Below are 23,499 nucleotides of genomic sequence, written 5' to 3' on the forward strand. Positions count from 1 at the left end.
TTACAGTCTTGGGCCGCTACGGGGGCAGTCAGTTCAACTAACAACTTAATATGTAATACCTCAATAACATAAAAGATATTAACATACCTCCAAAAATTCCTCATGAACCTTTGAAAGCAGCTTTTTCAACCGGTAGGATCTGCCAAGGAAACGGTATTTATTGACAGCAATCATGCAATATTACTGGTTTATGATTCTTTCCCATTAAAAATAAGACCAAATCTTCACCATTTCAGGAAATACATTAACTGACAAATCATTTAAAGGTGGGAAATTAGAAAAGATGATTCCTGGAGTTTATCCCAGTTATGCAGATTTTTAACCACAAAGAACCACTCAATTCTAAGTTTAAAAGTACATTTATTTAAAACTTGGGCAAGTTATCAAAAGAAAACGGAGTATAAGAAATAAAAATAATCAAGAGTACAAAACATTTTAAATCTTTAACACCCATAATTTAAGAGACAGCAGGCCCTTATTTACAGCCACAATTTACTCTCAGTTAAAGTTCTATACCATCGTTATGTTAAAATATTTTAAAAACCAGCAAATGAATAATGAAACCTAATGTGGGCTCTTTAAAAGTTATATAATACAAAACATAATAAATTATGTTTCTTCATAATAAAATTACACATCTTAATAAGATGCAGTTTATTTGTTTTCCTCCTGTAAACTGCTCAACACTTAAGGAAAACAGCTGGAAAACAAGACTTATCTGCAGGAAGTACTGATTACTTTATCTGACAGCTAAAATAGCTAGAGTTAGTGCTCCCAAGGGCTCCAAAGCAAAGCAGCATTTTTGTCCCCATCAAGTAAATTTATATGTAAGTTTGTTAAGGAAGATAACTTTTAGAACACATGTTTATAAGTCCACTTCAGTGGGACGTGAAGATTGAAAAATCATATCTAGGTTACCAGAAGCTTCCGTGACAATTGTTTCTCTTTTTTTGTTTTAAAAGGCAAAAATCTCTCTTCCACATTACTCTTCGGTCAACATTGCACAACCAAAAGCACTTTTCCAGAAAATTCCCCTTCTACCTCTCTTTCCCTCCTGCCCCCGGCACCACCCAAATCGACCCTCCCTTTGCTCCAAACTACGAAAGAAGCAGGGACTGCGTGAAATGCAGGGCCTCTCCAGGTTCCTTCTGGGTTAAAGATAGTCTACAAGATTACAAATAACCTGTCTCAACTGCTGAAAATAAAGATATAATCAATCAGGATTCAGACAAAGGTGATTTCCCCTATGAACCGTCTCCCTGCAAATTCCAGGAGACCTGTCACCTCCAAAGGTTGAAATTGGAGACTCCATGACCCTGAATTCCATTTATGGAGATGTTTCTCCCAAGTTAGTTTAATTCCTAAAGGCTACAAATATCAAGCTGGGAGAGATTGCTATGTGCTTTAGTAGGGCAATCTTCGAGGAAGAGATGCAAGACAAAATATTTGTTTTCAAGAAAAGCTTACACAAGCAAAAGAAAAACTTCATCCCAATGGGTTCCCTAACCAACAGCGCGCATTTGGGAAATATTAGTTGATAACAATGGTTACAAGAAGTTGCTTATGAAACATCCTCCAGGGAGTCAGATTTAGCTCTGGACAAAGTAGAAATTCAAGATTTTTTGGTCTTTAATTTTGGTTTTACTATGGCTAGGAAATAACGTACTCACCTTCATGTGGCAAATTCATTCTTTTAGGTCAGTAGGAGGTGGGCCGTTCTACTCATGCCTCACAGTAAAACACTTGTCTAACTGGAACTATGGAAACTGATAGATTAAGTATTTCTAACAGCACTTTTTTCTTAAGTGAATATAATTTTAAAATTAGTTGCAAATGACAGCTTCGTATTGGAATTCAAAAGCGTGAATAAAATGGGAGCAGCCACTGCAGTTTTGGAGGAAATAAATGTCTTGTGGCAAGATTTGTGCAAGGCAAACTTAACAGGCACGACAATGGAGGGGTTCTGGAGCAAGTACGCACCATTAATTATAATCATACCCTGTGTTAACTGTAAATGTCTTTTATCAACGTTCAGCATTCTGAACAATTTTTAATTACTGTTATGAGTTACAGTATTAATACTGCTACCATAGCTTAAGGAGGCTGAATTGTGTCAAACCCTATTGGTTCTAGAATTCAGATAAACACCTGCTCCTCTCTCAGTTTTGCATTCCCTAAATAGAAAACTCCCTTACTTCTAAGGAACTGTAGATGCTTTTCAAATTCAACAAACAAACTTCCCTTCAATAACCTGGCTCATTCTGCCATTCCTGGGGAAACACTTCCATACGCAACAAAACTTAAAAGGATATGATTCGTAGTCCAGTGTCTGGGTAAGAACTCCAGTTAGAACAAACTCGGCGTTATGAACATCTGAAAGGGAATAAAAATGTATTTTAATAATTTTATATCAGAATTTAATTATTTGTAAACACTTTAAATAAGGGATAGTTAACACAGCCATACCTATTCCTCTGGCAAAATATTCTCGACATAAGTGAAGGTCATTTTCACACGATATTAAGATAATTTCAGACAAACTCTAAAGAAAAGAAAAGAATTCATCTAGCTGGTATTTAATGGCATGGTTTAAGGGTTGCATAAGTATGGAACAGATGTTCTATCCACCTTGTTTTGTTTATGTTCCATGAGTTTCCGGAAAGAAGGCTGCTTGGATAATACTTTTCCTCCTGCACACTCCACAATAGCTTTCATGGTTGAAAGACTAGGACAAATTCCAGGTGTGATATAAAAATACTTTGCCTAAAAATGAGAGGAAAACATTCTCAACAAAACAAGCTCAAACCTTAGGTTGTAGAGGATATAATAATAATAATGGCATTTATTAAGTGCTTACTCTGTGCAAAGCACTGTTCTAAGCGCTGGGGAGGATACAAGATTATCAGGTTGTCCCACATGGAGATCACAGCCTTAATCCCACAGATGAGGGAACTGAGGCACAGAGAAGTCAAGCGACTTGCCCAAGGTCACACAGCTGACAAGCAGCAGAGCCAGCATTAGAACCCATGACCTCTGATTCCCAAGCCTGGGCTCTTTCCACTGAGCCACACTGATTCTCAATGAAATGTAGAATATGAAATTCTACAATGTACAAACCTTCTCGGATCCACCCCAAAGGTTACCACTATATCAGGTTCTAGTCAGACGGCTGATAGATTATATTATTTCATCAGTCTTCTCGCTGGTCTTCCCTGCCTCTAGCCTCTCTCCTGTCCTATCTATAGTAAGCGCTGCAGTATCGGGTCATTTTCTTGAAGCATCATCCCACATAAATCTATCCATGCCCTGCCTCCCCCTGCCCAAAAAACCCTCCAGTGGCTTCCTGTTACCCTCCACATCAGGCAAAAACTCCTCAATAGATCTCAAGGCTCTCTGTCAACTCTCCACACCCACCACCTCAAGCTGCTCTCTCCATTCCTGCCAAGCTAACTTCCTGACTGAACTTCACCCTTCACTATCCCATCTTTGTCCCCTCGCTCACACTGCTCCTTCAGCCTGGAATGCCCTCCACAGCTCTCCCCAAATTTAAAGCCCCCCTAAAACCCCACATCCCCCAATAAGTCTTCCTTGATCAATCAATGGTATTTACTGAGCACTTATTGTGTGTAGGGCACTCTACTATGCATGTGGGAGGAGTACAAGAGACATAAGCTTTGTCCAACTTAGTTTGTATTTACCCTAGCACTTAGTATAGTGTAAGCACTTAATTACCATTTTAAAAAAGATAAACAATCTCTGTCCTCAGAGTACAAAATTTAATGATAATAATTATTATTATAGTATTTGTTAAGCACTTACTACATCCTCTGACACAAAGGGAGACACAACTGATAGGAGGAAGAATTGTAGTTGGTCACATGCTTTCACGTGTGCAATTTTTTTTTAATAATGTTAAACTTGGGCCTCTTTGGAGCTGCAGCATCTTCGCAAGTGAACACTCAAGAGTATACTATCACTTTCCTGCAACTTGGAGAATTCAATACTTCCTTAGATTTCAGGGCTTGGCCCAGTAAACCCACCATACAGGAAATCTGCCTTGCCTTACCTTATAATTTCATCTTTAAAACTGTACTGTAGCATACTAAACTATATCATATTAAGATAAGGCTTTTCTTTTTTGGTCAAGTCAGCCAATTGCTAAGCATCTATAGGGCAAATACTGTATTGTGAAGAGCTAAGAAAACCTGGTCTTCGACCTGAAGGCCATCTAAACATACTCACAATTTGAAAGACTGAAAAATTTCTATCAGATGTAAAGTGGGGACATCCAACCTATGGCCCATGGGGCAAATCCATCCTGCCACCTGTCTGAATCTGGCCTGCTTGGCAACTCCTGGCAAAGGGCACAGCAGGTCACTGCAGAATCAAACTGGCTCTAGAACTGTTCCCAAGGATTGTATCCATGAAGGGGGAGAGGAGGGACAGAGTGATTTTTAGGGTAGAATGACTGTACTGTCAAAGTTTTGCTCTTTCCTCCCCTGCCCCTCCCCCAAATTTCCATCATTAATAACTACAGAACAGTTATTAGTCAGTTAACCTGAAAACTTGTATCTACCCCAACACTTAGAATAGTGCTTGACACAAAGAAAACACTTAACAAGTATCATAATTATTATTATTACAGATACTAGCTTAGTCTGGTCCTCAGAGGAAAACATGCTATTATATGTACTATTTCCTTTCAGAAATAGTAATTTCTCAACTAAATTCCTTCTTAGAGTTAGTTCAAAATGCTAAACGCTTCTGCTACTGTCAGTCATATCCAACAGGTGTTACTTTAAATCTCTAAATAATCACTCTCTATGCCTGTAATGCAAAAAAATCCGAAAGCCAGCAAAAACTTTAGATTTGTACATAGAAATACATTTCTCATGCTGCACAGTGGTTTGCCCTGCTGAGAATTGAAGAAAGCAAATTATCTTACTTGAAATGTATTTATAAGCATTATGCTCTAGAAACAAAGGGAACAGACTGGGAGCTCATTGTGGGCACTTTTTATTGTTGTATTGTACTTTCCAAAGCGCTTAGTACAGTGCTCTTCACATAGTAAGTGCTTAATAAATACTACTGAATGAATGAATAATGAATTTGCTGTAAAAATGTGGTAAAAAAATGGGCTTTTATTCCATTTCTAAAGGAATTTAAAACAGTGATCGGTTTAAGTTATTCTGATATGCCTTCAAGTTGTGACAGCCACCTATTCATCTTTAGTGCTACTTGACAAAAGATTTACAGGTTTATGGTTATACCTCTAAAAAACATTTTTCGTTATCCTGAAAAGTTAAAAGTTACACTCTTTTCTGTGCTGATTTACCAAGCATGTTAGGGTTTTTTCCTTTAGTTGACCTAACGTCTAATTTTCTGAATTGCTTGATAGAGCTTGTGAGTTTAATGAATTACATCATATATTAACCCAACTCCTAGGTTTGATAATATTGACTATAATAAATGTGTACCTTAAAAAGTGGAGTGCCATGCGCTCTCTTCAAGGACTCTTCTAAGCTGAAACAGAAAAGCACTTCGGCTTCTGCATCCCGCAGCAAGAAGCTCTGTTCATCTGCAAAAAGGAACAATGTACAATTGGAAAGGTAAGCCTGGAAATCCCAATGGAAGTCACCGATGGAAAATTTCTGGGTTTATTTTCTCCAGGGAAATTATGAGCATATGCCAAATAATGAAATGAATGCTGATTTTAATGATGTAACAACAAGTGTCGGCTGGGCAGTAGGGGCTGCCAAAAATGTTGCTAACTAGTCTCAGTAAGAAATGACAAATGGGAATTTTTTTCCGTTATAATTCAAGGGCATTCAATCTGCAAGAGGCCCAACACACACAGAAAAATATCACAAAATGTTCTGAAAAATATTCTACTGAAAATGACACTTGGCTGCACCAAGATTTGAAAGAAAAACAGAACGACAAGGGATTTGTAGAGCTATCAGAAAGTACATAATTCAATTATTTGGGCAAGTAATTATCATTGTAGTAAATTTTACGTCTTCTTAATACAATTTTTATTTCCTCACCTCCTTTCAGTGTAGAGAAAGGATTCTCTCACACGCACTAACAAAATGAGTTGTTTCATATGAGATTACTGGTCATTCAAAACAAAATTTGGGCACATGAAAATATCTGCGCTATTGCTATTAAACGTGGTGTTTTCCATTAGATCACAAAATTAAAATAATCCTTATCTTTACTAATGACAGATCAGTTTGATAAATAATGTGTTCCAAAACATTACCATAGTCCAGAATCTTCAAACCTTGAAATATGAATATTTTCAAGGTTATTTAATAATTCATACAACACCCAAATAATCACCACCTCTTAATATTTACTGAGCAACAACAACATGGTTAATAATTCAGGAGCAAGTCTACTTAAATTGATTAAATGAAAATATTTTCTGACACCAAAAAAGTGCAATGCTTTTACTTACCAACAAATTTCTGGCACTTGAAACACTCTTCTAACCAGTCTGGAGTCACAATATGCTTTACTGTTGAAATTGCTGTCAGAAACTTTACTGTGCGTGTCACTTTGCTGGCAATTAGGTGTGTGCATTTCTGTGCAGACTCAGCTACCTCTCCCCCAAGAATGTAGAGTTTCTACAAGTAGATCATATCCCAATCAGAAACTGCATACACACTTAAAATATGTAAAAATAGTATCCAATAGGGTACATGTGAGTCTGAATCAAAGAAGTGCACAAGAAACAAAACCCAGTTTACTGACATTTTGATCTCCCCCAGTCAACAGCAGCATTTACGGTTTGAATAGAAAAATAATTTAGACAAAAAGTTCAATGTTTATTTCTGAACATTATACGCAGCCAATGGGAAACAAAACTTCACCGTAAGAACTTCCCAAAAATACTGCCTGACATCAAATAGTATCTGAAGACCATTCATAAACATGATAAAAATTTGGCAGATGGGAGAAAAATGAGTAGGATCATAAAATGAAAATTTTGGAATTCAAAATTTTCTCAACTATTTGAAGAGAATTACACCCAATTAACACCTGCCATTCAAAATGAGATGAGCCACTCACAGCTACAAATATTTTGTGTAGTAAAATTGTCCTTTTTATATTAGTTTGCCCACTTATAGCCTAAGAAGTCCTTTTCACCCCTCTTGACTGTAAGCTCATTGTGGGCAAAGGAACATGCCTACCAACTCTGTTATACTGTACTCTCCCAAGCACTTATTACAGTGCTCTGCACACAGTAAACACTCGATAAATGCCTGACTGACTGATACAAACACCCATGTCTGCTCCTTGCCTTCCTTTGTGGAGCTAAGAGGTTTCTGAAGGGATTTCAGAATATATGTATATATGTCCTGTATATATGTATATATGTTTGTACATATTTATTACTCTATTTATTTATTTTACTTGTACATATCTATTCTATTTATTTTATTTTGTTAGTATGTTTGGTTTTGTTCTCTGTCTCCCCCTTTTAGACTGTGAGCCCACTGTTGGGTAGGGACTGTCTCTATATGTTGCCAACTTGGACTTCCCAAGTGCTTAGTACAGTGCTCTGCACACAGTAAGCGCTCAATAAATACGATTGATGATGATGATGATGATGACGATGATGATTTCATTCCTAATTAGTCCTCTCCCCAACTGCTAACTCCCTGAGGGCAGGAAGTTGTGTATTTGCCTTTACAGAACTCTCCTAAGATCCAAGTACAGGGTGCTGAATGCAGAAGGTGCCCAAAACGTACTTCGGAATGGAAGAATGAATGAATGTTGCAGCTCTTGCTAGGCCTTTACATAATTACTAGCACCTCCCATTCAGCCAGCATACTGGATAAATTATTTTTATTGTATTTTTATCCAATAATAATTAAACTGCCACATCTGCTGTTTGACCTCGGGCAAGTCACTTACCTTCTCTGTGTCTCAGTTTTCTCATCTGCAAAAATGGGGGTCAAATTCCTGTTCTCCCTTCTCAGACTGTGAGGCCCATGTGAGACAGAGACTCTGTCTAATCTGACTAACTTGTATCTACCCCAATGCTTAAAACACTGCTGGACACATAGTAAGCACAAAAGTCAATCAATTAATGGTATTCAGAGTGCTTACTGTGAACAGAGCACTGTACTAAGCGCTTGGGGGAATACAATACACATTCCCTGCCCACAAGCTCACAATCTAGAGAGGGAGACAAGCATTAATATAAATAAATAACATGTCTATAAGTGTTGTGGGGCTGAAAATACCAAGTGCCCAGAGGGCAGGGATCCAAGCGCATAGACAATGCAGGATGGAGAGGGAATCAGAGAAAGGGGGCTTATCAGGGAAAGCCTCTTGGAGGAGAGGTGATGTTAATCAGGATTTGAAGGTGGGGACAATGGTGGCCTAGTGTATATGGGGGAAGGAGCTCCAGGCCAGACGGAGGGCATGGGAAAGGGGACAGAGGCAAGACAGGTAAGATTAGGCCACAGTGAGAAAACTGGTGCTTGAGGGGTCAATGCTGGGATGCAGTAGATCAGTGAAGTAAGGTAGGAGGGGGCAAATTGACTGAGTGTACTAAAGCCAATGGTAAGGAGTTTCTGTTTTTGATGCAGAGGTGGATGAGCAATTACTGGAGGTTCTTGAGGAGTGGAATGACGTGGGCTGAATGCTTTTTTAGAAAAATGATCCGGGCAGCAAAGTACAGACTGGAGTGGGAAGAGAAAGGAGGCAGGGAGGTCAGCGAGGACACAAATGCATTAGTCACAACAAAATTCAGGATAAGTGCTGGGACTTGCCCAAGGTCACACATTAATCAATCAATCAATCGTATTTATTGAGCTCTTACTGTGTGCAGAGCACTGTACTAAGCACTTGGGAACTCCAAGTTGGCAACATATAGAGACAGTTCCTACCCAACAGTGGGCTCAAAGTCTAAAAGGGGGAGACAGAACAAAACCAAACATACTAACAAAATAAAATAAATAGAATAGATATGTAAAAGTAAAATAAATAGAGTAATAAATATGTACAAACATATATACATATATACAGGTGCTGTGGGGAAGGGAAGGAGGTAAGATGGTAAGGTAAGACATCAGACTTTTGGCGGAGCCAGGATTAGAACCCACGACCTGTTGAGTCCCAGGCTCGTGCTCTATCCACTATACTATGCTGCTGTTCTAATGTTGTTATTACTTTTATAAAAGCAGAGGGGAAAAAAACTCACCTTAATATACTGTTGAACTTGGATAGGCTCAAATCCAGTGAAAAGGACCAAAGGGGTTAATTCTGGTGTTAACTTTTTAGTAGGAGGAGGTAAGTCTTCAATTCTGCAAAATAAATATGAGACAAAATGATCATTATATTTCCCTATGAAACCTTTAAAATAAAGCTTTCCTCTTCAAAATCGGAGAAAGCTACTCTGGGTGACTCTAACAAGGTTTTCAAAGAAAGACTGTCTTACAAAATGCCGCCCCCCTCACAAGCTACAGCCCCCTTACCCACTAAGATCAAAAGCCCCTTGACCACAGGGACTGTCTTTTACTACGTGTGCACTCTCCCAAGAGTTACTCCAGCAGGCCCTCAATAAATTCCACCGACTAATTCTGGAGGGTGCTTGTCCTTCTCCTTAATTACATACACACATACGAAGTTCCTTAATTATTATTTGAGGAACCCGAGAGGAGGTGTTAAAACACGCTTCAAATCCAACAGGAAACTTCCAACGTAAGCTACGAAGACTCTCAAATATAGTTTGAGTTGGTCAACCAGGATGTTCTGTACGCTGATGATTGTGCTCTGGAGGCACTTACACAGGATGGCTTGCAAACGATTATGGCTGCATCACAGAAGCAGAACAAATCCTAATTACTGCTTTAATTCCCAGCTCTCCTTTCCAATTCTGGGACCTCGCCAAGCCCCCCAAATGATTCGCAGTTGGAGGTAACTCTCCTAAACTAGTAAAAACTTTAATACTATTAAACGCTTGTTGTTCTCCTTAAATTGTTCTTGTTTCATCCTAACAGGTTACTTATTACTCTTTCAAATTCCACAGTGGTGCTATGGACAGTCAACATAGTAGCTCTGCTCGATCCCTGAGGTGATTATATTGCAGTGGTTTGAGATGTGTTCATAAAAATAATTTTATACACCATGAGGCTTAAATCAATTTTATGTTACAACAGCTATAAATGTGAGATGAAACACACTTCGGGAAAAGAGCTATCTGACTGCACTTTACATTTGTGCTAACAAGTTATCAGCGTAACCTTATGGACAAAAATTCCCTCTCTCTATGAAGCCACCATAGTTTCTCTGCCTTCTGTTGCTTTTGGATAGCTTATGCAGTTAGGACCAAAGACTTCAGGGCCAGGTAGACAATACAGTCCTAATAATAATAATAATGCTATTTGTTAAGTGCTTACTATATGTGAAGCATTGTTCTAAGCGCTGGGGGGATACAAGGTGATCAGGTTGTTCCACGTGGGGCTCACAGTCTCAATCCCCATTTTCCAGATGAGGTAACTGAGGCACAGAGAAGTGAAGTGACTTCCCCAAAGTCACACAGCTGACAAGTGGCAAAACTGGAATAGAACCAATGACCTCTGACTCCCAAGCCCAGGCTCTTTCCACTGAGTCATGCTGCTTCTCTGTAAGGTTGCATGTATCTCGGGCTCTCAGAAAAAAGCCTTCCACTTGCTCCAGAGGTGAGTTTTGAAGGGTTCCATTTCTCTGAAAAACCCTATTAATCCCCAAATGGCTTGGCCTTGATAATAATAATAATTGTGGTATTTGTTAAGCACTTACTATGCACCAAGCACTGTTTTAAAGTTTGGGGTAGATACAACTCAGATCAGACAGAGCGACCTGAAGCAGCATGGCCTAATGGATAAAGCACGAGCCTGTACAAATAAAATAGAGTAATAAATATGTACAAACATATATACATATATACAGGTGCTGTGTGGAGGGGAAGGAGGTAAGGCGGGGGGGATGGGGAGGGGGAGGAGGAGGAGAGGAAGAAGGGGGCTCAGTCTGGAAAGGCCTCCTGGAGGAGGTGAGCTCTCAGTAGGGCTTTGAAGGGAGGAAGAGAGCTAGCTTGGTGGATGTGCAGAGGGAGGGCATCCCAGGCCAGGGGGATGACGTGGGCCGGGGTCGACGGCGGGACAGGCGAGAACGAGGCACGGTGAGGAGGTTAGCGGCGGCAGAGGAGCGAGGGTGGGGGCTGGGCTGTAGAAGGAGAGAAGAGAGGTGAGGTAGGAGGGGACAAGGTGATGGAGTGCCTTGAAGCCGAGGGTGAGGAGTTTTTGCCTGATGCGTAGGTTGACTGGTAGCCACTGGAGATTTTTGAGGATTTTTGAGCGCTTAGAACAATGCTTGACACACAGTAAGAGCTCTAAAAATACCATAACCAAAAAACAAAAAACAGGGAAAAAAAAAAAAAGAAATCCCTGTCCATGTGGAGTTCATAGTCTACATTAGAGGAAGGCAGGCATTAATCCTCATTTTAGATGAGGAAACGTCTAGAAATAAGTCAAGTGACTTGCCAGAAGTAACATAGAGGCAAGTGGCAGAGCCGGGATAATAATAACAATAACTGTGGTATTTGTTAAGTGCTTACTATGTGCCAATAACTGTATTAAGTGCTGGGTAGATACAAGATCATCAGGTCCTACATGGGGCTCACAGTCTAAGTAGGAGGGAGAACAGGTACTGAATCCCCACTTTGCAGATGAGGGAATTGAAGCGCAGAGAAATGAAGTGACTTGCCCAAGGTCACATAACAGAGAAGTGGAGTATCTGGGATTAGAACCCAGGTTCTCTGACTTGTGTTCTTTCCACTAGGCCATGTGGGATTAGAATCCTGGCATCTTGACTCATTGGCCTGTGCTCTTTACATTATGCAACACAGCTACTGATCCATTCGATATTAATGGGACTCATTCAGTCAGCTAAACCTAACTTGTGCGTATTTTACTCTCTCCAGTGCTTAAAACAGTAATTTGGACATATTCAGCGCTCAACGAATACTACTGATTGATGGTCCAAACATGTAGCTGTTTCTTTTGGTATTCACCAGGATTAAAAACCTTTATTCAGAGATCTATCCTGCTCTTAGATGCATCTTTTCTTTTTTGGGATATTAGCTCCCAAGGAGGATACAAGATATACTCGTTCTCTTCTGTAAGCACATTATGGGCAAGGAACGCCTGCTAATTCCGTTGTATGTAGGCTCCCAAACACTTAGTACAGTGCTCTGTACATGGTAAGCACTCAATAAATACTACTGATTGAAAATCTAAATTCTGCAAGTAAATCAAAAGGGCCTAACGCTGACAGCATACAGAGGAAATCTCCATTTACACTCCATAAATCCCAACATTTTTAAACCCAACCATGAAATGAATGACAACAAATGTAAAACTGCTAAGCAGTCACCTTCCCAAGCCACCCCACCCCACTCCAAACATTCCAACACTGGCACTGTGTAAAAGTGAGGAAAGGCAGCCTTAAGGCCCTGGGTATTTCTGGATCTTTAGTTCCTGGATTGCAGCATGCATTACAGGGGATGTGTATGATCCCAATATATATGTTCTGAGACTCAGAACCAAAAAAAGTCTAGATTTTTCATGGAAGGAGGAACACGGACCCACAGGATTCAAACTTCTTTGAATCACAAAAATATGTAAATGTCCAAAAGGCCTATATTTCCATTACTAGGAAATGGGTTAATCCACGGTCTACGCCCACTTAATTTATAAAAAAGGATTGTTTATGACAATTCAATCATTTCCACAACAATATAGTCATACAATTATGACTTCACTGGAAACTCTAAAGAAAACACAATCTGGACTGTGAAGACTGGAAAAAACTCCAACTAAAAATAATCCTACAAGTGAAAACTAAAGAAGTGTCTGCATTAATTTTATTATAAACTAGTCATATCATATGGTATGCACCTCCAGCATTAAGGCACTAATTTAAAATTTTTCATACTCCAGGCAAATTCAAAGGAAGCTTTTCTTATTCTAATCACTAGAATCAGACAATTCTGTTTTTTTCCTACTTCTGTTCTACGTCATTTTGGACAATTACTCAGTTTGGTGATTTGATGCTCCAAATGTACAGTCCGGCATGTTGGCGAGTCTCAGAGAACTGATGAAGCTAAAAGAAAATCTCAAATTATAATAATTTCACAATGACAGATGCAAGTTACTGAAACTGCTAAGAAACTAAACACTTGTCAAGTTTTTCACCCTTTCATGTGTTTCAGCTATCCAAAGCACAACTGGAAGACTACTATGCCTAGAAATTAGTGGCAAGTAATAAATGGTTTGATCTTACTTACCTGGCTCGCTTGGTAGAAGGTTGGAGACTAGCTTCGTTTTGCTTCAGTTTAGGGGGTAATCTTACACCCTGTATGTCAAACAACACGAATTTCATTTAAATTATAAGGTAGTGTTTACCAGTTTACCATATTACATACCTAATAATAATGATGGCATTTAAGTGCTTACTATGTGCCAAGCACTGTTCTAGGCACTCCGGTGGCCTAGTGGAAAGACCACAGGCCTAGGAGGCAGAGGACCTGGGTTCTAATTCTGCTCTGCCACGTCTGCTGTGTGACTTTGGGCAAGTCACTTAACTTCTAGGTGCCTCAGTTTTCCTCATCTTTAAAACGGGGATTAAGAGCGGGAGCCCCATGTGGGAAATGGACTGTGTTCGACCTGGTTATTTTGAATCTACCCCAATCCTTAGAGCAGTGTTTGCAAACAGTAAGCACTTAAATACCAAAATTATTATTACTACCGCGGCAAGGACGTTCGCTGGTTTAACAGAAATCCTTGCATATTCTCAGGAATTTCTGGCAATCAATCTCCACCTCTCTGCCTCCCCTCCACTCCCCAAAGAGAAAGAAGGGACAGATCCATTCCCAGGAACCTCTGGGATGTTCTGAAAAGGGTCTGTCCATGGAGTCGTTATGGGTCAGAAACAACTCAGCAGCATTCGAAGAATGCAGAGGTCCAAGCTCCATGTCTAATTCCAACCTGTATTTCCTTTCCCAGGTCTTAATATAGTGTCTGCACATAGTTAAGTGTGAAATAAATACTACTACAATTATGACCATCACCACTACCACTACTACTGCTACATGAATTAATAGTGATACAGAATGCAAAAATTGGGAGGTGATTCTCTCATTTTACTTGGCACTGATCAAGCCCTGTCCAAAATTTCCACTAAACTGAAAACTCCTTGAGGGAAGGGATCATGTCCAGCAACTCTACTGTACTGTACTCTCCTAAATGCTTAGAACAGGGCTTTGCACATGGTAAGCACTCAACAGCAATCATTTATTAAGCACTTATTGTGTGCAGAGCACTATATTAAGCACCTAGGAGAGTACACCTTAACAAGGTTGGTAAAACTGGCATGTTTGTGTTTTCCCAAGTATTTTGCTTGTTATATATATGCTATCATTCAACAATTAAAATGTTTTAACATATAACAAGTGTTTCTAAATTACAACAACAACGCTCACAAACCATGAAACATTATTAGTAGTAAAAAAATGAAGCAGAGTTATTAACTCAACATACCATTAACATCTCTGCTGATACTTTTAGTGGAATTCTCCAGGCATCTACAGCAAGACGTTAAGGGAAAAACAAAAAAAGATAATTGACATAAAACAAGACTCTTTACTTTGACTTTTTAAGTTGATGGATATACGTGTTTTTAGATCCTACATCTTGAATATCAAGGAGACTACAAGATCAACAGATACAGGAAACTTCTTTGCAAGCACTTCCAGGTGTGAGAAAGAAAATACCTGTCAGCAATGTTCCACAACCAACTGAACTCTTTACAAAAATTACCCTGCCAAGCAACAGGCCCCATATTAATACCTCTATTCCGTTCCCCCAGGGCTCACCAGACCCCACCAAAACATAACTACTGCCAACAGATACAGGAGGGGGATAGGAGACAGCATCAAGGAGGGCAGGGATTCATTACTGTTATGCCACAGGAAAAAGTACAATCCATGGGATTTGAATTTTCACTTACCCAAAAGGTTTAAAACTAAATGCTGGGTTGGTGAAAGCGGGTCCTGGAGACTGAACACTGTGTACCGGGTGTGTTGGATCTGTCGTAGGGCTTCAAAATTCCCAAGTAATATATCACAAAGCCATTGAGCATTTACACAGGGTATCCTCCACTCTTTGGCTTTTTCATACTTTAAACCACTGGGCCTTTAGGGGGAGGGCAGATGAGAAAGTCCGTTTATCAAATAATGCAACGATGTGTACTTCACTTTTTTCAACAGCCTCAAAGTAGAGCCATATATTTTTCTCACTTTGTAGAAGAAAATTCTGACGAGCCAACGTGAATAAGTTCTGTAGGAGAAATGTACTTTGCCAAAGTAAATCAGTGGTAGAATGATCGACGTCCGCAATTCTTCACTCCCAAGCTATCGCCATGCTACCAGTCTACCACAAAAAACGTTCTTCCTTATCTTTTCCATCCGATTTTATTCTGAAGCCCACTTCTTTACTCTTTGTGGAAAAGTTGACAGTAAGCACTCGGTAAATACCACTGATGGATGGGTGGATTTGGTGGCAAACAAGCTCCTCTGAATTACTGCACTAGACTGTGGGTACGTCGACGATCAATGGGGCCTGCTCTTAAAAAACCTTAGCACGTACTTCACAATGTGCTGTACCCCCCACTTGCCTTCTCACATGTACTCCATGCCCCAGGAAGACCCCAAGGGGCAGGTACAAGAGTACCCAAGGGTGCTGAGCAAACCACTATCACCACAACCAATTCCTTTGGGTGCAGGCTCTCCTGTCACTCTCAATGGGAGACTATCACAACTATTTAATCACTGCCCATTTTTCCACTAGGACTTTCCTCATCCTTGAAATTGCACTACCTTGTTCGCCTTATAAAGTAAGATTTCAAGACTAGGGAAATGAAAGCAGTTTAATGTATTATAAAAAGGGGGAAAATGCATCAGGACACAGACCATGAAAAATGAAAATACATTCTTTGATTTACAACTTAACTGTCCATCTTAAAAGAGATCCTATTCAGGGGCCTATTTTATTCATTCAGTCGTATTTATTGAGTGCTTACTGTGTGCACAGCACTGTACTAAGCACTTGGATAGCACAATTTGGCAACATATAGAGACAATCCCTACCCAATAATGGGCTCACAGTCTAGAAGGGTCTATTTCCAGCTACACCGTCAATAGGCTATTAAAAAAGTGAAACACCAATTGAACACAGTTTCAGAAAATTACTTACTCTTTACAGATGAGAACTGTATTGCTGCGGCATAAATAACCTGTGTACTTGGCACCTGCCAGATAAGCCATTAATTTTAGGTCATCTCTGTCACTATCAACAAATCCTGTCACAGAAATAATCTATTGAAGAAAAGAATAAAGACCATTATAAAAACAAGTACAGCACTGTTTATTTTTCATTACACTACAACCTAATGTAACTTTAAGGTTAAAATAAGGTAACTTTACGGTAACTTTAAAGTTAATGTAACTTTTACCTACCTAGGTTTAAAGAAGTGAATACGGTATTCATGGACACAAGACAATGAACAACAAAGATTTTTCAAAATCAGTGAAGGTGAAAGCCCTTGAAAAAGTGTTACAATAAAATGAGGTTTCCAAGGCAAAGATTAGGAATTTTGGGTTGTATTAGACGTATAAGATACCTGCTCTCCCTACCCATGCTGTGAGCCCCATACGGGATAGAAACCCAAATCTGATCTGATGATCTTGTATCTACTCCTGCAGAATACTACTACTTGTATCTACTCCTGCACTCAAATATCTTCAGAGGTATAACGGGAGTCACACATGGAATTCAGAAAATTCAAACACTAAACAAGGAGACTGAGTAAAATGCCTATCCAGAAAAGAACCAAACCCAGCTGCTGTGAGAAAATTTCCACAGCCGCTGCTTTTCCGAGGGGTGAGTGTAACAGCTCTCGGCTGCACCTGGTCTTCTTTGCCATGCACTGACCACTCAGGAATCTGCTTGACCGCCTTTGGAGAGCTGGTCTACTCCAAGGGCACCATCTTATTAACTCAAAATGTTGTCTTACATGCTGGGAGCAAGGCTTTCCTCCTGGTGGGAACGCCACTGGAAAATGAAGGGCTCGATGGGGTGGCACCAATTTCTTCTTCTTCAAAACGGTATTTAGCCAATGTGCGGTGACACATCTCTTTCTTTCTCTCAAAGCCTAGCAAACACACAATTTGGGAACACACACATAATGAAGCTATTGTGGTTTTCCACCAACAAAGGAAATTTATGAGGCAGGGAGAAAAAAAATCCCCTTTATTATTATATGGCATTAACACCAGTAGATCCAGTACCTGAAATTCTATGCAATAAAACTAATCTGAGGAGATAGTCCTGATGTTTACAAGAAACTGAAACCAAAATGGAGATGCTCCTATTTAAGTGATTACGGTGCTAAGTTTAGTACGTTTAAAAGCGTACACTTCTTCTAAACTGGAAGGAGAGATATGTCCCAAGAATTCCAAGTTCCTGCAATGCAGGCAATGGTCCTGACTCCTTAAAAGCAGCGGGCCGGTGAGCTAGGGAGATGGGTACGAGTGAGGAGTCGCAAGGAATTTTCAGCAGTTGTGCTGACTCTCTTCAATGCCTTTCTTGTACGAGGTTCCAGGGGTGGCGATGCATCTGTGCTTTCATCCTTGCTACTGCCAGTCGTAAAGCTTTGCTTTCACCCGCTCCACAGCCAGTCAGGCCTTCCCAGAGGCTCCCAAAGGAGTAGTCGGTCAGTCAGTGAGTCGTATTTGGGAAGCAGCATGGCCTTGTCGATAGAGCACCTGGGAGTCAGAAGGACCTGGGTTCTAATCCTCACTCCACCACTTGTCTGCTGGGTGACCTTGGACAAGCCACTTAACTTCTCTGTGCCTCAGCTGCCTCATCAATAAAATGGGGATTAAGACTGTGTGCCCCCTGTGGGACAGGAACTGTGTCCAGCCTGGTTAGCTTGCATCTACCCCAGTGCTTAGAGCAGGGCTTGACACATAGTAAGCACTTAACAAAGACCATCATTATTTATTGAGCACTTTTTTTTTTTATAATGACATTTATTAAGTGCTATCTAAGCGCTTGGGAGGTTACAAGGTGATCAGGTTGTCCCACGTGGGGCTCACAGTCTTTATCCCCATTTTACAGACGAGGTAACTGAGGCCCAGAGAAGTTAAGTGACTTGCCCTAAGTCACACAGCTGACAAGTGGCAGAGGCGGGATTGGAACCCATGATCTCTGACTCCAAAGCCCTGGCTCTTTCCACTGAGCCACGCTGCTTCTACTTATTGAGTACAGAGCGCTGTACTAAGCGCTTGGGAAAGTACAATGTAACAATAAACGGACACATTCCCTGCCCAAAATGAGCTTACAGTCTAGAGGGGGGAAAAGGACGTCTTGCCACAACTGAGGAGTCTCTGGGGCCTCCTTCTGCTAGTCTTTCCCATTCCTTCCATCCCCACTGCTGCCGAAAGTCCGCCAGCCAGACTGCTGCAGGGGAATGCCCTCTAGGCACCAAACTGAAATTTCTTCCTCCTACCATGCTATGAGACGATAATAATGTAATATATTGTATGGAACTTTCCCAAGTGCTGAGGACAGTGCTCTGCACACGGTAGGCCCTCATTAAATACCACTGATTGATCTTGGAGCTGCTCATATATCATTAACAATTAGGGGAATTATAGAATTCCGAGCTGTTATGGTAAATGTAGACATCGACTCCTACCAGTCATGGTTTGGATACTTTCAGAAGAGTGTGGCCTCCTGGAAAGAGCACCAGCCTGGGAGTCAGAAGACCAGGGTTCTAATCCCAGCTCTGCCTCCTGCCTGCTGGGTGATCTTGGACAAGTCCCTTCCCTTCTCTGTGCCTCAGTTTCCTCATCCATAAAATGGGGACTCAATACCTGTTCTCCTTCCACCTTAGACTGTGGACCCCGCGTAGGACAGGGACTGTGTCCGACCTGATCACTTTATTTCTAAAGCAGCATTAAGTACGGTTCTTGGCAAATAGTAAGCTCTTAAATACCGCAATAATCGATCAATGGTATTTCCTGAGCACTTAGAGTGTGCGGAAGACTTTACTAAGTGCTTGGGAGAGCACAAAACAGAGACGGTAGACCTGCTCCCTGCTGAAAAAGAGTCTAGATTTTCAATCTATTATTATTATCTACCCTGGTGCTTGGCACATAAGGACTGCACAGATATCACTACGATCATTATATTTTCTCTCCCCATTTGACTTACCTGTGCATACATGCTACTGACTTGGCTTTCACAGAGAAGATGTGTACATCTGCCTGTAAATGTAGGATCCACTGTGCCACCATGTGCTTGTATTATCTAATGAACCAACAGAACCAAACAGTTAAACACTTTATGTTAATGTCCTTTGGTATCAGTTCATGGGCTTTGATACAAGTTAACAGGCAGAACAAAACACCATTTGCCCTACTCTGTGGGGGGGGAAGTAGTAGTAGTAGTAGTAGTAGTGCTTAGTTCAGTTTGTTTCTTTGAAGTGATTCTTTGGGTAACCCCAAAATTCAAAAAGGAATCAATTGTGCAAAAGATGAATGATTTTGTTAAGGCAATAGCCATATCTGCAATTCACTATGCATCTTTCTGAATGTCCTGAACTGCAGAAAATACTTTTATCGATGATCCCTAATGAATGGATGGGATGCCCAGTTAATGGATGACAAGCAGAAAGAAAAAACAAAAAATAAAAAGTCTTTCAATTCAAGATAGTGTAAACACCACTTGAACACAGACTGTGAACCCAATATAGGACGGGGACCGCCTCCAATCTGTCTATTCCTTGGCCCAGAGCAAGAGCTTAACAAACATCACCATTATCATTACCATTAGTATCCAGATAATTTCTGAACACTGGTTACTTCCTTCTCTTAAAATCCTCAAGCCCGGCACTCAAGTCTGACCCTCTCTTTTTTCCAAAACTTCTCTCCTATTTGCTTTACATCTCAAAGGTTTAGAATACAAAGTAGGTGCGTAATAATGCATCAAAATTTTACTGGGTTCCTAGAACCACAGAATGTAGTCTACGCAACAAATGTTTGACATTTCTTTACATCGGCAGTTCTTACCCGTTTCCAGGTCGCAAGTAGTTGTTTATCAGACATCTGCTCTGGATAATCAGCAATGGCAAACACACATCCCAATAAGAAACATTCTTCTGGAACTAGAAGAGAATTGAATAGGAAAAGAAATGCATAAGGATAAACTGTAAACGATACACAAGTATATGAAACTAAAATCTGGTTACATAAAATCGGTGATTTTCATTACGAGATCCTTTACGAGCAGTCTCCCAGTAATCCCTTGAAGTGATGGCATTCACCAAGAGTGCAGTAGGTACGATGCAATATGTAAAGTATAAAATATACACGAGACACATCCCATGCTCATAAGATGATTTCATTCTAATTCTAAGAAACAACTACTGTCCACCATTTTTTGTTGACCAGTAGGAAAGATGGTTGACAAGAAGCAATAAACCACTCTAATACAGTATTCCCACTGTATTATCTTCAACAGTGCTACTTATGAGCACTTACTGAGTGCAGAGCACTGTACTAAGTGCTTGGGAGGGAACAAAACAACAGACTTGGTAGGCACAATCCCTGCCCACAACAAGCTTACATTCTAAAGGGGAAGACAGATTTTAATATACACAATTTATATTACTTAAAGAAATGTACATTAAGTGCTGTGGGGCTGAGGGTGGAGCGAATATCAGATGCCCAGAGGAAGGGAGAGGGAGCCGGGGACAAAAGGGCTTAATCAGCAAAGGCCTCTTGGAGGAGATGTGACCTAAATAAGGCCATTAAGGTGGGGAGAGTCAAGGTCTGGCACATTAACACTACAGGTCTTAAGACCAAAACAGGAGGCAATTTTGAAAATGTACTTTCTTCTCTCCACCACCAGAAATTTCGTAACTAAAAGCATTCCCATTTTTCCATTTTGAAATAGGAATCTGGAATGTCTACCATCACCCCAAAGTAATTTGTTGGAATAGGTCACACTTTGGGGGTGGGGAAAGAATCAATACTAACTCTCCACGGCTGGATCGTGTCCAAAGAGCTGATGGTGCTGTTGCTGCTGGTGATGTTGGGGTTGTGCAGGCGGAACCTGATGCTGTAGTGCTTGGGATGTTTGACTCAAGTGTTGTGCTGCTTGATTTTGCATTTGCTGCTGCTGATGCTGTTGGTGCAGGCGCTGCAGCTGCTGCTGCTGCAACTGGTGTTGTTGAAGCTGCTGCTGCTGCAGCTGTTGCTGCTGCATGTTCTGCTGCTGTAGTTGGGCAAACTGGTGCTGCTGCAGTTGCTGCTGCTGCAGCTGATGCAACTGCTGCTGCAGGGCCTGCTGCTGCTGGAACTGCTGAAGCTGCTGCGGAGGGCGGTGCAGCTGCTGTTGAGGATGCAGCTGCTGCTGAGGAAACTGGAGCGACTGCTGTGCAAACGGATGCTGCTGATGGACTTGCTGCTGCTGCTGCTGTGCAAACTGATGAGGTTGTTGGGGAGGGTAAGATGGTTGGGAAATCTGTGGTTGGTGCTGCTGCTGTTGCTGCTGCTGCTGCTGCAGTTGCATAAGTTGTTGAGGCTGAAGGTGTAAAAGGGGGTGGTGGGGCTGCTGTTGGGCCTGATGTTGCTGTTGTAATAAATGAGCCTCTGGAGTTAGTTTCACTTGGCTAAACAACACTGCATTTGCATGTCCCTGTTGGTTATGGTTTACCTGCTGTTCTAAACTTTTTGTAGGTGCTGAAAGGGATTGTAAGATCTAAAAAACAAAGAGTTTACGAAGTTTGGGTCATTATCTAATACTTGGAACATTCTCCTACATTTATTCTCTAAGCCAAACACGCACAAATATCGGATAACAAATAGCATTAACGAAAGGGCACCCTAAAATGAAAAAATATTTTCGAAGAACCGGCCCACCGTTTTCAATGAAAATGCATTGTTTCATTATGCTCAACTTTTAACACTCTTTACGCTTGGAGATTATGCTATAATCAACTTATTATCCTTAGTTGTGCCTATCAGGTCTGCTTCTTAAGGACATGTTAATGCTTCAAATAACTTCAGGAGTTGAGTTCTTGCTGTTCAACCGAAGGCACAATTTTAATAAAGAATGAAGGTGGGGTGAGTTTGTAAACCATCTGGGGGTTTAATTCCTCGAAAACAAAATTTCGATAAGGTGATTCTGCCAATCCACAGATTTCGCCAAAACAAGATTTTGCCTTTCACAGTATAATTTCTAAACTTTGCTTTACATATGTATAAAGAACATAATAGTTCAAAGAGTCAACACTTAAAACATCAAGAACTCAAATTGCTACAACTTATTACCAACACCTCCTGAGAAAGGCAACTACAAGAACTGTCCACATTCATAGTCTAATAGTCCGTATTACATAATTTACTCCACAATTTAATGCAATAAAAATTGAAAGTAAGTCATCAGAGTGGCCTGACTGTCCATATGAAAAGGAACTACAAGGTGGTGGCTCTCCCCACCTCTCCTGAGTCTCCTAGAGCAAGCAGAATTCACATTTTGCAAAGGTCCCAGAGACTAAGAGTATGCTGACTCTGCAGGGCAGACAGCAGTAGAGGCAATCCTGCTGATGGAATTTCTATCTGGATGGTACAAAAAAGAGCAAGGCATGACAAGTGGTCCTGTGCTCTGTTTATATGTGAAGGCTCTGCTTCAGTGGTTGTGGCCAGATTCTGAAGGCCAATTGGAGAGGGAGTGGTTCTTTTTAGGCAGACTTTGAGGAATCAGTGAATCTGCGGTACGGAATATAGAATCACGTGCAACGGGCTGCACTCAAAAGATACTCTTAAAGAGCACGCACAGTGGGAGGGACTCCTGGTTGCACATCAGATTCTGTTTTAACCCTAAAAATTTGTTGCTAAGAAGAGTCACCTTGGTACTTTTCCCTCCTATTCAAGTGCACCTTGGTGAGAGCTGGCATGATGGATGCAGCTGTATGCATTCTGCAGGCTATCCCCCCAACTACACCCTGACTGACTGTACTCTTGCCTCAGAATGGGCTTCCAGCTCCGTTTTTTCCACTTGGTCATAATACTTTCTGCACATGTGAAGCTAGGAGTTTACTTATTTGCAGGGAAGCAGCAAACCCAGAACCACTGGGAGAACTCTCATTAATCTGTCTTCACATTAATTCTTCTACCAATGCTATGAACTTCTGTGCTGCTTTTAATATTTAGAAAAGTGCATCCAATAGTGGAAAAAGGTCAAGATGTAAGGACTGATGTACTGCTTTAGTCAGCAATGTGAGGATGATTTTTTTGTTTAACTGCATTCACTGCAAGGATCTAAACAAATACTATAAACTGACTCTAAGGCCAAGAATGGACAACCCCTTCTT

At 40.7% G+C, this 23,499-nt stretch overlaps 1 protein-coding gene across 1 annotated transcript in view; it reads right to left on the minus strand.

Annotated features, from left to right (window-relative positions):
- Positions 1-346: 346 nt before the first annotated feature.
- The window catches only part of PAXIP1 (PAX interacting protein 1), a 50,210-nt gene continuing 27,057 nt past the window's right edge, over positions 347-23,499 (minus strand). The window contains exons 7-21 of the mRNA XM_038755892.1: positions 21,161-21,884; positions 20,192-20,286; positions 19,335-19,430; positions 17,131-17,268; positions 16,311-16,432; positions 15,067-15,251; positions 14,598-14,641; positions 13,346-13,413; positions 9,221-9,323; positions 6,464-6,632; positions 5,478-5,578; positions 2,629-2,763; positions 2,467-2,542; positions 2,313-2,373; positions 347-827 (exon numbers count right to left, since the gene is read on the minus strand). Of these exons, the coding sequence (XP_038611820.1) occupies positions 812-827; positions 2,313-2,373; positions 2,467-2,542; positions 2,629-2,763; positions 5,478-5,578; positions 6,464-6,632; positions 9,221-9,323; positions 13,346-13,413; positions 14,598-14,641; positions 15,067-15,251; positions 16,311-16,432; positions 17,131-17,268; positions 19,335-19,430; positions 20,192-20,286; positions 21,161-21,884 (2,133 nt within the window). The 3' untranslated portion in view covers positions 347-811. The remainder of the gene's footprint in view (positions 828-2,312; positions 2,374-2,466; positions 2,543-2,628; positions 2,764-5,477; positions 5,579-6,463; positions 6,633-9,220; positions 9,324-13,345; positions 13,414-14,597; positions 14,642-15,066; positions 15,252-16,310; positions 16,433-17,130; positions 17,269-19,334; positions 19,431-20,191; positions 20,287-21,160; positions 21,885-23,499) is intronic.

The sequence above is a fragment of the Tachyglossus aculeatus genome, chromosome 13 (assembly GCF_015852505.1).
Source record: "Tachyglossus aculeatus isolate mTacAcu1 chromosome 13, mTacAcu1.pri, whole genome shotgun sequence".
Taxonomy (NCBI): domain Eukaryota; kingdom Metazoa; phylum Chordata; class Mammalia; order Monotremata; family Tachyglossidae; genus Tachyglossus; species Tachyglossus aculeatus.